Here is a 15,997-nt window from a genome sequence, read left to right as displayed (position 1 = left end):
AGATAATGATTAATTATGTAGACTATAATTAAAATTTGATTATATATTTCTATAAAATAATAAACCGTTTTGTGTTTTGTGTCGATGGATATCAAAGGTCGACACACTTTAAATTTGGTGTTTGTGTTGTTGTTGTCGATGTCGTTGTTGTTGTTGTTTGGATCTCACATTTGATTTGATTTAAAGCAGAGTTTTCATTCTATTTTAATATAAGTTATATAATATATAATTCAAATCAAACCGAAAGTTAAGTAATTATTTTATAATAACAAATAAATAAAACAAACTTACGTTCGTTTGTCTTAATTTAATCATTTCTTCCTTTAATTTGTTAAGAATGGCATAATTTGGTCGATTAGCGCACGCAGTGTTCTGCAGTTCAGTTATCTTTTGTTCCTCTTCCTAATCAATACAATCAATACAATTATTAAATAAAAAAAAAATAACTGATATATAATAAAAGTGATACCTTTTTCTCTTTAGGTGTCTTACAAGATCCGCGGCCATAAAGTTTTAGTAGTGAACCCCAAGAGGTTATATGCGGATGAAGAAGTTGAAGGATAGCCTGAGCGGCCCGTTGTTTGCCTTCACGTTTGTTTCTGCACGTGACTACAGCCCTATGTTTTCCCACTTTCATAATAAACTCGTTTTTCTGATGTTTAACCAAACGGACATCCGTTTCAATATCTGTGTCACCCATTCCCCAATTTCTAACAATTGACAATAAATTTATAAAATACCACAATTATTAAGCTAATAATAATATCTATAACGGCATATACAATGTAAATGTTTGTAATTATCTGTGAATCACTGCATCGATCATTCAAACTTACCTTCGAAGACATTCAACAAGTATTTGATACGGAGAATGTTGGCCAGCTTTGGCACAGAGATCACTGACACGAGGATCTTCAATAGCAATGTCGTTGAAAAACTAATGATAATATTAATGTTAATTAATATTACAAAATTCATATAGTATTCGTTATAGACTTACACTAAAATCCTGTAAAGTGGGATCTGGTTTATGATTACCACTATCTGTTATATCCTTAAGATCAGGTATTAAAATCTCAAGACTAGTTCGTGCTTCGGCAAAGAATGAGATGGTATTAATAATTGGAAATAATAAAAGACATAATAATAAATACCGGCTTCAGATTTTGCTTGTTTTTTGCTGCTTCCGTATCCCTTTCCATACTCCATACCATTGATAATAACAGTGGCGCTATAGGGTTGACTTGCGTTCTCTGTCGAAGAATATATTTGCATAAATAAATACAATCCTCAAAAATGTTGACAAATACCTAATTCTTGGAATGTATACTTTGGTTGCACTCGTTCTGCGTGCTGAACAAACTCGTGAAGAATACAGACAAATGACTTTCCCGCCGGATTCATCACAAACTCTGATGAAAATACATATCAATTGTATAAATTTACACAAAACTAACTCAAAAAACAACCAACCTTTGCGATAATTTCTTCCGCCCGAAGATTCGCCATTTACTGATGTTTTCGGCAGCGGACAAGTGATAAGTTTAGTTCCGTCGGGAAGTGATGGTCGCTGTTGAAGCTTTCGTAGTTGAGTGTGTTTCCGACGATCAGCCCATGTTCTGGTGATACCAATTGACGGTTAATATATATTTTAATATTATTTGTTGACATTTAAAGACTTACTTAAACTTGCGAATAGTTATCGTTTGAAATTCAAAGAGTTTTTGACAATAATTTCTGATTGACATATAGTCTAATGACTTCTCCTTTTTATTTTCGCTGACTGTCTCTACTTTAGCTAATAATGTGTTATTAGCTGTTATTAATTATAAGATTTAAAAAATATTGATTAAAAAATGATTCAATTATTAGAATTAATTCAATTTTTAAAATACATTCACTCGAGTCGTCAATCTTCAACTTCTTTTGTTTTTCTACCTCTTCTTCATCTTCTCTGTCTTTTTCAATTTCTCGTTTATATTGAAGACATGGTACGGCAGAAATCGGAATCTCATGTTTCTATATTATTTCAAATTAAAAACTGTAATAACTGATCCAATTAGGGGCACGTAATAAATAAGATAAAATGGCATACTCTAGCAGATCCCGGTCCTAAATAGTATGGTTTGGTTGTCGTACAGACCCGCGTCTGTTTGTGCAGATATATAGGCATTCCGCTGATGACATAATACATGTCAACAATCATATCTCAAAAAATAAATTAAAAAGTATACCTAAAGTGTGTAACTTCTAGCCATCCTTCGGGAAGCACTTCGAAATAGTCCTGATCTCTCTCTAAGAAGTCATAACTTTACAACAGATAAATCAAAGTAATATTAATTAGTCATTACTTTTGAGAACTACTTTCTTCCTTTCTTCGTGCGGTGCATTCAACTTGAGCTTCATTTCATCCACTTTACGCTTGCGGTTACCATTCATTTCGGAAGTCGACGATTTGTATGAGTCGAGACCCTCTTCGAGCAAACAGTCGACCAATTCGTTGCCGATATCTGAGTCCGATTCCGATGTCACGACATCATCGTCATCATCATCGTCCACATAGTCGTCTTCGTCGTCAGTTAGTAGACCACTGTTGTCAATGTTGTTGTCATCGGCAATATTGTCATCGTTTCTATGATTGTTGTCAGTGGTATTGTTATTGTCTTGTGGACACATTGTGGTCATTGTGTTGTTTGTATCGCACGAATCGCCGCCCGACCAAACATTCATGTTGTCGTCGGACGATTCAATCAATTCTGTATTGTTATCGGCGGTCGACATAATCGATGGCCACAACTCTATGTCTTTGGTTTAGCCGCGGATGCGATAAACAGCTAAACCTTATCATAGATTTAGGCAATCAATTGACAAATGAGACAATAAATTGTTTTGTGTCCAATGTTTTCATACATATACTGTATGTAAACAATAACACTATTCAATAATAAGCTAAAATTACTGTATTATACCATTACATGTATTACATGATCTATACTACTATAGGATATAGTTTACTGTACAGTAATATACTTTATAATTATTGTATACTAATTACAGGTATATACTGTACCTATAGTTTTGTAACTACCGGTAAGTATCTTATGTTTGAAGATGTCTATACAAATTTGTTAAATAATTTAAAGCATATTTTTTATTTAATTTTATTATTTATATATAATTTAAAATATTAATATAATTATTATAAATTGACATCTTATATATATATATTTATATACTATATTATATATGTATATTTACTGTACAAATTTATGTATAGACAGTCTAACTAAATAATAATGACATCAATAGTTAACACTGCATTGTGAATGCGTTATCACAGAAAAAAATGTCTAAAAATTACATCAATTGTCAAAATAATTAGATAAATAACTATATTATCAATATTTATCATATTGTAATAATAAGTTATAAAATTTAAAATATAATTTTATGGCTTAAGTGCTGACGAAACATGAATGCCATTAGTTTGCAATTGTTGTAATGTTTGTTTGACTACTTCGACATAAGCCGGAGGAACCATTGGTCCTAAAGACAGATAAAGTTAAGAAATAATAGTAATTAACATAAAAATATAATCAATTAAATTAAGATAATTACCAATAAATTTACTATTTTCTCCTGTCTTTAGTCTAACGATCTGAAGTCTATGCGATTGAAGATAAGGAATGGCTTTTTCGAGTTCAGGCCAAATGGTGAGTACGGCACCACTTAATATACAATATTTATGTTTACGGACCCCCACATTACACATTTGCTTAGTTATCAGGCGTTTACAGCTGCCGTTCCATAGAATATGACTACACCGGGTGTCAGACAAATCATATAACTCTTTCCAGAGAGCTTTCACTTCTTCTGCTGGTTTTTTGACTCCCTTTTCCTTCAAACCCGATATAGTTTCGCACTTTGATTGCAAACCAATGTTTGGTTTATAAACTCTGTAAATCTTTCTAAACTGATTGCGATCACTGAAGTCTGGAAGTGCCAGAAACACGCTTTTCCTTGTGTTTTGATTCTAAAATTAATTTACAAATATTTTTAAACTATTATTATTTTTGATGTGATATAAAATCAATTTACATTTGATGTCATATAAAATCCCATATCTTTGATGTCATCCTTTGAACAACTGTCGAAAGATTTGTTATATAATTCTAATGTTTTATCCCATTCTAGACCCCTATCCATAACCACTTGATGTAATTGTATTTTCATGGCAACACCCGATGTCTTAATAAAATAGCTTATTTCGTCCATTTGCTCAATATTTCCCACATCAGAGCTTAGATCTTAATAATGATTAACAAATATATTATATCATTTATAAACAATAAAAGCTATAAACATACTAATAATTCCCGAATCATAACGACCGGTGCGTTTGGCCTGTCGTATCACAGCATCCATGGTATCACTAAAATATTTAAATAAAGCGTTTTGTATTTCAACCCTAAGGCCCAACAGTCGGTTTAAAAATTTAGTCATATGTGAGTAATCTAAAAATATAACAAAAAGTTAACAAAATATTTACAATTTTTTTTAGATATCGTTGAAAACCTTTGTCGAGAGTAATGGCTCCCGAAGAGGACAATTGTATGATTCCAACGCCAGCCAATCCTTGACGACAATCTTCAAAGAAATCTCCCTTATAATCATTAGGTGGACTCACAATCGGGTCCTCAATTTGAGCAATTGATTTCATAACTATCTCAAGAGCTATACGTCCGTAACGATTATCAATATTATATTGACTTAGATCTCGCGAATCAGTGGCGCGTCGGTCGCCGTGAGTCAAAGCGCCTAAACTTTCAAGACGTTTGGCCACAATAGAGGCAAACCTTTTTTCTCCGGCCAACTCTGATATAAGGAACACATATTCTGGTGGATATTCTTGATTAGATCGATGAGTTCGACCGAATTGTTGAATGGCTCGATCGGCACTCCACGGAAGTTCGACAGTTATGTGAACTCTTTTTAGTTTATTTTTAGCTCTTTTATCCGCATGAAGTGATATACCAGAACTGGCGGCTTCCGAGATAATAGCCACCCGTTTCTCATCGTCCATAAAGCGTTGCTTCTCAACGAGGTTTAACATATCTTGTGGGACATCGTTCTCACATCTGGTCTGGTACTGAACGTTTCCCTCTTCGTTACAAACAATACGACCCTTACGACCGGTCATTTCGGCCACATTATCGGGTCCGCCTAACTCATCGATTAGCTGATCCAATGTATTTGGAGGTAATTTGTCATTAAGTCTTTCAAGCTCTTGAAGAAGACTATCTTTCATTTTGGCGCAATTGTCTCCGGCATCGGCTGACATAGTCTCACAATTTAATGCTTTGATTTGGTCTTCAATTTTTATCATCTTTTTCTTCTGTTTTCGCTCTTTCTTCACTTTTTTCATTTTTGGATCCTTTTTAAGTTTTTTAGGCTTTCGATTGAGAAAAATATCCGAAAAATTTGATTTTCGTTTTCTACGTTCACTATCACTATCAGAGTCATCGCTAAAATCATCAGAAATACTTAAATCATCATCACTTTCATTACTGTCATCACTTCCAACACTTTCAAAATCACTTTCACTGGACTCGTCAGATGAAAAACTTTTATTTTTGTTATTTGTCGTATATTTCGAGTCATTGCTGACAGCAGCCACTATCTCGTCGTTGGCGTTACGCTTCAGAGTGATACCCAAGTCATCAAAAAAACTAGTGTCACGACCTAATAGTCTCAACAATTTCTTGCGATTTGGTGCCGGAAAATGTTTCTCAATCAGTGATTGAAAAACAGCTCTAAATATATAAAATAATTAAAACCATAAAATTATATTTTATTACAAAACATACTTAGCAGTGGACACAAAATCACTGAGTTCTCCACCATTGTCTTCAAGTTGTTCCAAAGTGCGAGCCTCACCTGTAGATTGGAGACCAATAACAACTGATTTACTATCTCTAAGCGCTTCCTTAACAAAATTGACGGCAAATTTGACTTTCGATGCAATGCAAAGATATTTAAAAAATCGTTGATGTGATGCCCAAAACTGTGTCCAAATTGTCTTATTAAGGTTATTATCGCAATCCATAAGCTCTAATGCTTTGTCAAACTTAAGCTTAGCACTGACCCATAAATCAGTACATTTGTTATATAATTTAATAAAATCTTTATCGAGAGGAACCTCTTCAATGCGAAACTGTACGCCTTCGAAGCTGAGCTGTCGGGCCAAATACATGCCACGCATTTTAATATCAATAGCGACTAATTCCATGGCACCGACACCACGTTTTTCAACAGCATTCACGAATTGTGCGAATTCTTCAAAAGGTGTTCCTTTACCCCAAATACCCAAACGTATCATATATCCCATATTTTTTGGTTCAGAAGCACCGGTAGCTGAAGCATAAACAATGCGTGCTTTTGGCAACTTTTTTTGAATTTCCAAAACTGCGAGACCTGTTTTTGTTGGCTTTCCCGAACCTGATGACGGAAATAAGTTCTTAGCCTTATGGCACTCGTCGAACACAATAACACCATCAAAATCTTCGCCACACCACTGAACCAGTTGACCAAAACGACTCTTGTATTTACCAGTAAGTGTTGTCGACTCACTAATAAGTGAACTATAAGTGGCAAATATCACTCCACGTTTCACTTTATCGTTTTCTTCCGAATGAATTCGGTAGCCGTACTTAAACTATTGTATTTTAATACAAATTAATTTAATTAAAATTATATTAATATTAATTAAAATAACTAATATTTACTTTATTCAATAAGTGAACATCTATTTTGGCTCCAATATCGTAAAGATCTCTTTCGGCGTCATATTTAAGATCAGTGCTAACAGACAACCAAACTGCACGTTTGCGTCCTTTTAGATAATTTTCATGAATAATGCCAGCAATAGTACGTCCTTTTCCAACACCGGCTCCGTCGCCGACCAAAAAACCAGCTCTTGAGCCATCACTAAGAAAGACGTCGTGTTGTTGAGAGGCGTAGACTATCGACTCCAACTGTAAGGCAGATAGCTTTCCCGAGTCGATCACCTCTTCAGGAATCTCTAGTCTGTAGTAAACATCGGGAGGCAAAACACTAGACAATGAAGCGGTCTCTACAACGGGATCAGGATGTTTGATACCACACTTCACTAAATAATTATTTAATACATAAATATATTTAGTAATTGAACATTAAATTCAATTATACTGTAAATACTTACATTTTGATGGCATATAATTGTTAAATGTTTCCACAGTAGCGAACTCATCGTCTTCTTCATCCATTTCGAGTTTGTCTTCTTCTTTCATTAAATTATTCGTCATTTGAGTCATTTGCGTCTTATTAAGTAATGAATTGTTTGCAGTGATAGTCATTTTGTTTGGGTATAACAGCGATACCGACGGCTGTATCAGTGATGAAACCGTTGTTGTGGCGATCGTGGGAACAGTTGGCCGATAAACAACTTGTCCCGCTTTAGAAGTGCTAACAGTGCTACCATCGACAACATAGTTCACGTTAAACGTTTGGGTTTTGGGTGTCGTTGGTCTCAACAACGAGTATGTCGTCACTGATATCTTGTTGTTGTTATAAATATTGTTATTGTTGTGGTTGTGGTTAGGCATCAATCCGATGGTTGGTGTCTGCAATCAATTGTCATTTTAATTTTAATCATTTAATAATAGATTATAACATACCTTAACTACGTTAGGGACCAACACTTTTGGTGTTACCACCTCTTCGGGGATCACCTAATGGATCAAATAATATCAAAACATGTGATCAATAAATAGTAAACAAGTCATCAATTGATGCCCACCTGTGCTGTCATATCATTGAAGTCTAGTCCGCACTCATCCAACACAGAGGACAGTAAGTCCTGTCTGTCCATTGTTTTGTTGACACAAATTTAGTTAATAATAATAATAATAATAATAATTAGTTTTAATTAATTAAAAAATGTCTTTTCATTGGTTTTTGTTGCGAAACACATATTGTGTATCAAAACACATGAGTCGTCAATCATATCAAATGACTTGAAATTTATTAAATCGAATGTCATTTCAATTGCTATTCAATTAACACATCAATCGTACAATTATTTTGTCGTATAATGTGTCCAACAATTGGATCAATCGATTCAATCAATCGATGCATTTATTTAATTAAATCAATCATTGAATGCAATATTTGCGACAAAAATTTTGTTTGAATACATAAACCAATCGCACATAACATTCGATGAAATGCTTTATTTTCTCCCTTTTATACAATAATACTGCTATAATATAATCAAACATATCCAACACGTGCGCACTATTATACTACTGACTCAGTAACTACTCTGTTATAACTTATAATTATGTACTTTACTGTACTTTATTTAATAATAAACTATTAAAATATGTTAATATTTTTACCGTTTTTTACTAAAAATTATATAATCATTTTATATTATAGATTGATTACAATTTATCAATTAAATTAAAAATATGTAATTAATATTGTAATACTAAATTTCTAATGTAAATTTTGTAAACTTTTGAAAATAATAATCATTTAAAATTGAAATTTCAAGTTTTTATACAATTAATAATACAGTATTAGTATTATTTTCTAAATTTGTATTTTTTTTAATAATATTTTTTTTGTTTGATAAAAATTTATGAAATAAATATATTATGAGCAAAATTGAAATAAAAGTACAGTATTTTTTTAAAATTTATAAAATTATCCAATTTTAACTTAAATTATAATGAATTATTGTATATATTGTATAATTAACTTATAAAGTTTAATGTAATCTAAGTATAAAAATGTTTGTACAGTAATAAGTGAAATGTACTTTTGATATAATGTAAAGTATATACACTAAACATTTTCAGAACAAACTCGGTACTTTTTTATTTATATTACTTATGTTTTTTGTGCTACATTTGGTAATTATAAAAGATACCATATTGTCATGTGTTGTTTAAAAAAATGCGACATCATTTATGTAATTATATAATTATTTAATAGAGATATAGTTACACAAAAAACATATGTAATATACATAAAAAGGGCCCGAGTTTTCGATAGCTCATAAGCCGTGTACTGTAAATGCAAAATGGGTGGATCAGGTTTTATTTGCAATAAACAATTTTACGATAATTAATTAAAACTTTTAGAAACATCAAAATACTATAAAAACCATTATTATATGAGTTATAACTTATAAAATAATAAAATCAAGAATTAATTTTATTAAACATTTATTAAACAAATTACAAGTCATAACTTATATGATTCATAAATAATCAAATGTGTAAAATGTATGAAATGTATGATGAGATGCACTTTAAACACAAAACATTTACTAATAGTTTCATAGATTAACATYGACTTCACATTTATTAATACAATAATAATAATAATGAATAATCAATGCGTTTATACTGTATATTGATTTTGGTGTTTGAATTGAATTGAATTTCAATTACTTATACATTACATCACTTTTTATCACTTTTGTATAATACATGTGTATTAACTTAATGTGTATGAAATGGTCACAAATTGACTCACAATAACTCTAATTAAAAGTCAATGCATTGAATGATCTATTTATGTAAATGTACTCAAAGTTTGGATATTTTACTTAAACTACTTTTAGAACTAAGAGAACGGTTCGGTTCCGGAAAAGGGTTTCGGTTTTAAGGTTCGGTTACTGAAAACGTTTTGTTCATAAATAATTGATTTCAAGGTTTGATAGTTTGATAATCCTATTTGAGTGCTAACACTATCGAAACACTGCAAACTTATTGTATGTAAAATTAATTTTTAGATACAATATTACAAATAATTATAATAATATTTTAATAATTATATCAAACAATTTCAAACAATTTAAATAAATAACTAATAAATATACAGTAAAAATGACTATTTGTCATAATAAACATTTAATTGATAAATCGTTTTATTGAAATTTCTATAACTTATTATATCATTTTAATTTAATTAATATTAATTTTAAATCATTTAAAATTCATAGACATTGTATGAAATAATTGAATTATTTGATAATTCAGTAAAATCAATAGCATATATTTGATTTACAGTTTATACTTTATTTATAATTATAATTTAATAGGAAATGTGCAAATTATATGTAAAATAAAATATAAAAGTTGTAAATTTAAAATAAATTTAAATATAAATAATAAAATATAATTTATAATAATTACAAGTTTGTTAACCAAATATGATGTCACAAATGATTAATATCTATAGTATACAAAAACTAAAATGACTACAATATAAATAGCAATTGAATTCAGTAGTAATGGCCACAAGTGGTCGACTTCACGTCCAACCGGCCGAAGCACCGGCCAAATGATAGTGTTGTTTGCGAAGAGCCGCCAATTTCTGTCTTTCCTTTTCCAATGCATTCTCTAATTCAAGAACTCTCACCTGACTATCCATTTCTGATAATATAAACAATTTTAGTAAAATAAAAATATTAAAAATCAATAAAATAAGTTATAATACCGAGTCGTTTTGCTTGATGTAATGTTAACTTAGAGAAGTCCAGGTCATCTGTAATATTAAAAACGGCAATATATTGTTAAACATTGAGTCTTAAACAGCAGCGATGCTATTAATTACAATTATCTGGTCAACAATACGTTTGATTTAAAAGCGACCAAGGGCAAAGTTGTAGATAATTTCAAACTAAATAAGATTGTAATTGGACATTTTTTAATTAATTGTATGATTAGCAAGATAATTTACAGACGACTGTTGAAAATAATAGAAAATAAATTCTAAAAATAATAGTCGACTGCAATTATCTAGCTAATCATACAATTTATTAAAAAATGACCAATTACAATTTTATTTAGTTTAAAATTATCTACAACTTTGCCCTTGGTCTCTTTTAAAGGTCACAACGTTTAGGTCACAAGGTTTACAACGTATTGTTGATCAGATATTTGTAATTAATAAGACTATGTGTTAAACATGACTTACCCGCGTCTTCAATCTTTTGCGAACATTTTTTAGTGATCGCCACCACATTTCCTGTGGCTTCCGATACAACTTTGGAAGACTTGGACAGTTTACCCAATTTATCACTTGACGGATCCGCTTTGACCCGAGAGGCCACAACTAATTGAGCGCTGGCGCCGGCAATCTCTTGTGATGCGGCAATCAGTTCCTCAAATTTTCCAGAACCTAATATCACTTTATCAGCCGATTCGCTTTATTTGAAAAAATAATTACCGATAAAATAAATCATTTAACTAAAAATTATTTATTTATTAAGTCATACACAAGTAGTTTTGCGTCTGCGGCCACAACTTTGGCGGCAGATATCAAGCCTTCAGTCCAGCGATGATTTCTTTGGTAAAAGTCTTTCATAGAAGTTGATCCCTAATTGCAATTTTATTTTAATTACCGGTAATTTTTATTATAAAATCAATTATACAATAGAAAGTTACCCCTCCTTGTGAAACAATCTCTTTTTGAAGCTCTTTGGCGTCGTGGATCAGTTGCTTAATTGCGTTCATTAGATAAGTACAGGCGTCGAGTATCTGTCCATTTACTTCCAATTTGATTCCCGTGTCTTTCTTTTTAGCCAATTCTAACATTTGCTATTATTTTATATAATAATAATTATTTGAAATTTATTAATATTATATAAATTGGTAGACAAACCTCAATTCTGAGAACCGCTTCATTGATGGCTTTATCCATTTCGCTCATCTCGTCGATCAACAACTTTTCTAAATTTTTCGTTTTGTCCACCGATTCGGGTATAATATAGACGTTCATCGAAATAATTTTATTCAAACATTGTTTAACATCAATGAATGTATTGGAGTCATAAAACTTTGACTTTATTTTTTTACTCATATTCACTGACAAATCAATCAATTCTTTACAGTTATTCATTAATTCTGAAAATCAAATTAAAGACATTTAAAAAAATATAGTTTTTATAATAAAAATGACGCAAACCTTGTCCCCTATCAATATTAGGTATAGTTAAGTATATAGTTTTGGCGCAATTGAATGAATACGATAATTGCAGAAAATAGTCCAAAATATTGGAAATTAGAGTATCAATGGATGGATTCAATGGTATTAATACTGACGACTCTTCTAATGAATTCAAATGTTTACTCAATTCATTGAGTTGACTGAAGAAATATTCTGTAATTTTATCACAAAAATATAATAAGTAAACACATGGTTATACTGTATTAACTTATCAATAGTATTAACAATACCTGGAGAACAGTTGACACTAACGGAACTGCTCTGAATATCTTGTGTTTTAGTATTTTGTGATAACTTCTGCATTATATTTATTACAATACCTTTAATGATAAATCAAATCAATACAAGATTAATATCACATTAAATTTATGTCTCAATAAAAAAAAACAAACCCAATAGTTCCCATTCGCGATCTTTTAGTTTACGTTTACATACATCCAAATCATTTCTGATTTGAATCAATTGGTTTTCATTTTCAACAATTTTTTTCTTAAGATCACTGCTCTCAGCACTCATTGAACTGATTTGTGCCTCTTTTCTGGTTAAATCTCGTAATTGTGACTCTAATGTCTTTTATACAAAAATTTTAGATATGATTTAAAATTATCTCATTGTCTATAATAATATGCTTACAAATTTAGAATTGTGTGAATCAGTTAACTCTTGTTGTATTGAAGACAAGTGTTTATCAATTTCTGCTTTCTGTTTGAATAAAATTTAAAAAAAATTAAATTCAATGATTGATAACATATTATTAAATAATGATTACATTTCTTAACAGTTCAATGTGTTCAGCCCTTAGATTATTATAGATATCTTTCATTCTGTTGTATCGATCGGTTAGTTTGACAACACTTTCTGTATTCTCGTTATTATTCTTTTGTTTTTCCAACTCTTTGAGAGCTTCGATCTCTTTCTCCATAATCTGAGCCTTAGATAACTCCAATTCAGATATCTTTTGCTTCAATTTATTCATTATCTGATAATCCTATTCATACCAAATAAATCAAAAATTATTTATTATTTCTACAACAACTAAAAAATCTTCAGATACCTCAGCTCTAATGTTTTTCATCTGAACTTCAAGTTCTTGTATGTGAGCCATTAATTTTTCGATAATCCGATCCCTTAATTATAATTATCAAATGACATACTATATTACAATTAAACTGACATTAATATTCAAAATTGAAAATATAAATACTTTTCTTCAATTTCTTTGTCATTTTTGTTATCGTTGTTATTTAGAGACCAAATTGAATTAGTGTCATCAGTCTTTAAAAATCATATCAAAATTTTTATCTTTAAAAATAAATATTTCAAAATATAATAAAATACCGCTGAACTGAATGAAAGGTCTACTAAATTCATGTCCACCTGATCCACTTCCACTTCGGGTGATTCAGGAGGAAGTATACAAACTGGTGTGACATGACTCTCAAGATTTGATTGGATTAGAAAGTTAGGCGGTTCCTGAAAATAATAATTTAATAGTTTAATGCAATTATTGCTTAAATTAAATAAAAATTAATATAATAGTAATCTCACATTTGGTAGTGACGGCACTTGAATCAAGTTTTTGAAATATTGTAGATTTTTCGAGTTTAAGTAAAATGACTTAAGACTTGATAATAAAAAAAAATCAAATATTAATCAATTTCTTGTAATAAAATACTAAATTAGTTTTAATAAATTACATATTAAATTGGTTTAAAAATCTATTTCTGTGTCCTTCTAATGTGGCGGCCGGTAGAGCTAAGGCAATGATAATACAATTATTAATAGTTTCTCATTTTTAAAAATTAATTAGCAATTAAATTAAAGTTATATTTTTATAATACAAACCATCGTGTAATTTGAATAATAGTTTTACGGAAAAGTCGTATAATTGACTCGAGTCTTGAATGCATGGGATAAGTGGTGCCAAACGGCACTGACCAGCCATTGTCATTGAATTGGATCGACTCATATCAAGTGAACCAAACACTATTCAAGTAATGAAATAATAGTCTAATTAAATAATAAATTATAAAAATCAATATACCGTTTGATTGAAGACTTAATATTTCGTCCAAATAATCAAATACTTCGCAACATAATTGAAAGCTAACGGTAAGTATAAAACAAATAAAATTGAGTTTTATTCATATATTAATAGTTATGAAAAAGACATACAAAATGTTGACATCATTTTCACCGATTGTATCCAATTCTTCATCACTGACCATCAAATTTCCAGGAATACGTTGGTTCTGTTAATAATAATTATTAATTTTAACATTATATACATAATAATTTAGGTAACGAAAAATATTGCATACATTTGCGTGAAACTCAATTTTACGAATAAGTAAATTACTATAGTTTTGGATTAATTTTCCGTAACCTTCCCTCAAGAGTCCCCACATTTTGCCCAAATCCTTGAGCATTGACCGGAATGGATAAGAGTCGGCAATTGTCTGATTAAACAAATCCGATAATAAAATAATAAGATATTAAAAAACTCATATGACTTGCGGTGACAAACCTTTCGATATCCTTCGCGTAACAATTTATGTAAGACATGACAAAACTTCCAGCAAAGAATCGGATTGTCTTGAAGTCGAAGATTGCGAGCAATTGTCCAAAAGAGATGTGCGCTCTTGTTTTGGTGGGTACCGATTATTATGGCTTAGATTAGGATAGATTAAGCGCACAGTTAGTACATATCATTCATTTTTAATCATCAAAATTAATGGTTGTCTTTAAACTTACTTCTGATATGTTTTTCTTTAACCGGATTTTCATTGGTGTTAATCGCTTTGCTTATACTTATTAACTAAATCAACAATTTATCGCAATTAATACTCTATTATTAATTTATATCATATATAACCGGTATTATTAAATAATTTTTTAATTAAATATGCCTTTTATTAATTGTATAAAATATTTACTGTAAATATCAGTTGAGGAAATATGTAGAATAAATCTATAATTAATATCATATATATACCCAATTTACTATATTGTATATTTTAATGTATAAATTAACAATTACTTTATAATGTCATATTAAATAATCAAATAAAATCAATAAAAAATCAATCAATCAATCAATAACTATAAATAGTATCAATATTTATGATAATGTCGTCAACAGTACTAAAAGTATTATTAAACTAACGGTAATTCAATTGTATTAAAATTAAAATTTTTTATGCCTGAAATATATTTAACATAATAAACAATTTATAAAATATTAATTTATTTGGATTGTCATTAATGATATTATTAATGGTATTAATATTGACATCAATGGTATCAATACCTGATTGCTCTCTTGTTTTTCTTTCTCGATGTCCAAACTGGTGCCACTTCTGCGAGGATTCAAAACTTTTTGCATATGTGTTGACATATTTGTGATTTACTTTCAAAATCACTCAAATTATTACTATTTATTGTTTTGTTTATTTGTTAATTGTTTAAAAAAATTATTAAATGACATAAATCTTATATAAAAATATTTGTTTCACGTCTACGTTATGGTGATTATTGTGATCTAATTAATGTAAACTAATTTTCAACACAACAATGAAATCAGTTTATCAGCAATTTTTTTCAAGTCTGATAACGTGTCACACAATTAACTAACCAATAATACATTATATTAAAAATAAAAAAGTTTATCATTTATTAATACAAAAATAATTGATTTTTTTCTATTCAACATATCATATACAGTACTGTCATAATAGTTGACACATAAATAATACTGTCTTTTATATAATGATTTGCATTAAACTTTCAATACATTAATGTTTTGATAGAAAAATTGAAAAAATAATATTACTTTTAATACTGAACTATAGTATAGTATAATAATAGGTATATAATAACTAATACATGATTAGTGTTAATGAGTGAACACAAGTTGTGTTAGGGTTTAGTGTGT

General features: G+C 29.8%; 3 protein-coding genes across 3 annotated transcripts; all 3 read right to left on the bottom strand.

Moving 5' to 3' along the window:
- Window positions 1-23: 23 nt before the first annotated feature.
- Window positions 24-2,987, bottom strand: LOC128964181 (microprocessor complex subunit DGCR8-like). Its single transcript, XM_054310740.1, has 13 exons — window positions 2,352-2,987; window positions 2,235-2,295; window positions 2,096-2,177; window positions 1,896-2,019; window positions 1,684-1,816; window positions 1,474-1,619; window positions 1,311-1,412; window positions 1,155-1,253; window positions 1,001-1,092; window positions 837-937; window positions 470-710; window positions 292-402; window positions 24-199 (listed from the first exon to the last, which is right to left on the bottom strand). Exons 1-13 carry the CDS (start codon window positions 2,779-2,781, stop codon window positions 92-94), a joined length of 1,830 nt encoding a protein of 609 aa, XP_054166715.1. The 5' UTR covers window positions 2,782-2,987; the 3' UTR covers window positions 24-91.
- Window positions 2,988-3,388: 401 nt separating this feature from the next.
- Window positions 3,389-8,326, bottom strand: LOC128964252 (protein strawberry notch homolog 1-like). The gene is made up of 10 exons (XM_054310825.1): window positions 7,838-8,326; window positions 7,716-7,769; window positions 7,241-7,661; window positions 6,786-7,168; window positions 5,868-6,715; window positions 4,576-5,813; window positions 4,368-4,514; window positions 4,099-4,307; window positions 3,619-4,033; window positions 3,389-3,546 (listed from the first exon to the last, which is right to left on the bottom strand). Exons 1-10 carry the CDS (start codon window positions 7,907-7,909, stop codon window positions 3,449-3,451), a joined length of 3,885 nt encoding a protein of 1,294 aa, XP_054166800.1. The 5' UTR covers window positions 7,910-8,326; the 3' UTR covers window positions 3,389-3,448.
- A 1,969-nt stretch (window positions 8,327-10,295) lies between these two features.
- LOC128963929 (huntingtin-interacting protein 1-like) lies at window positions 10,296-15,520 on the bottom strand. The gene is made up of 23 exons (XM_054310475.1): window positions 15,374-15,520; window positions 14,818-14,881; window positions 14,591-14,733; window positions 14,385-14,522; window positions 14,239-14,315; window positions 14,108-14,169; window positions 13,909-14,049; window positions 13,761-13,818; window positions 13,612-13,687; window positions 13,402-13,536; window positions 13,268-13,338; window positions 13,118-13,190; window positions 12,833-13,051; window positions 12,697-12,765; window positions 12,456-12,633; window positions 12,294-12,383; window positions 12,022-12,216; window positions 11,719-11,960; window positions 11,502-11,654; window positions 11,333-11,433; window positions 11,032-11,261; window positions 10,552-10,599; window positions 10,296-10,487 (listed from the first exon to the last, which is right to left on the bottom strand). The coding sequence occupies exons 1-23, from the start codon at window positions 15,458-15,460 to the stop codon at window positions 10,366-10,368; spliced, it is 2,772 nt and encodes a 923-aa protein (XP_054166450.1). The 5' UTR covers window positions 15,461-15,520; the 3' UTR covers window positions 10,296-10,365.
- Between the last annotated feature and the right edge of the window lie 477 nt (window positions 15,521-15,997).

Source organism: Oppia nitens, unplaced genomic scaffold (genome assembly GCF_028296485.1).
Source record: "Oppia nitens isolate AA-2021 unplaced genomic scaffold, nextdenovo-longstitch-racon4-pilon3 scaffold8_pilon_pilon_pilon, whole genome shotgun sequence".
Lineage (NCBI taxonomy): Eukaryota > Metazoa > Arthropoda > Arachnida > Sarcoptiformes > Oppiidae > Oppia > Oppia nitens.
The sequence above is the reverse complement of the archived record's forward strand: the minus strand, read 5'-3'. Positions and strand labels throughout refer to the sequence as shown.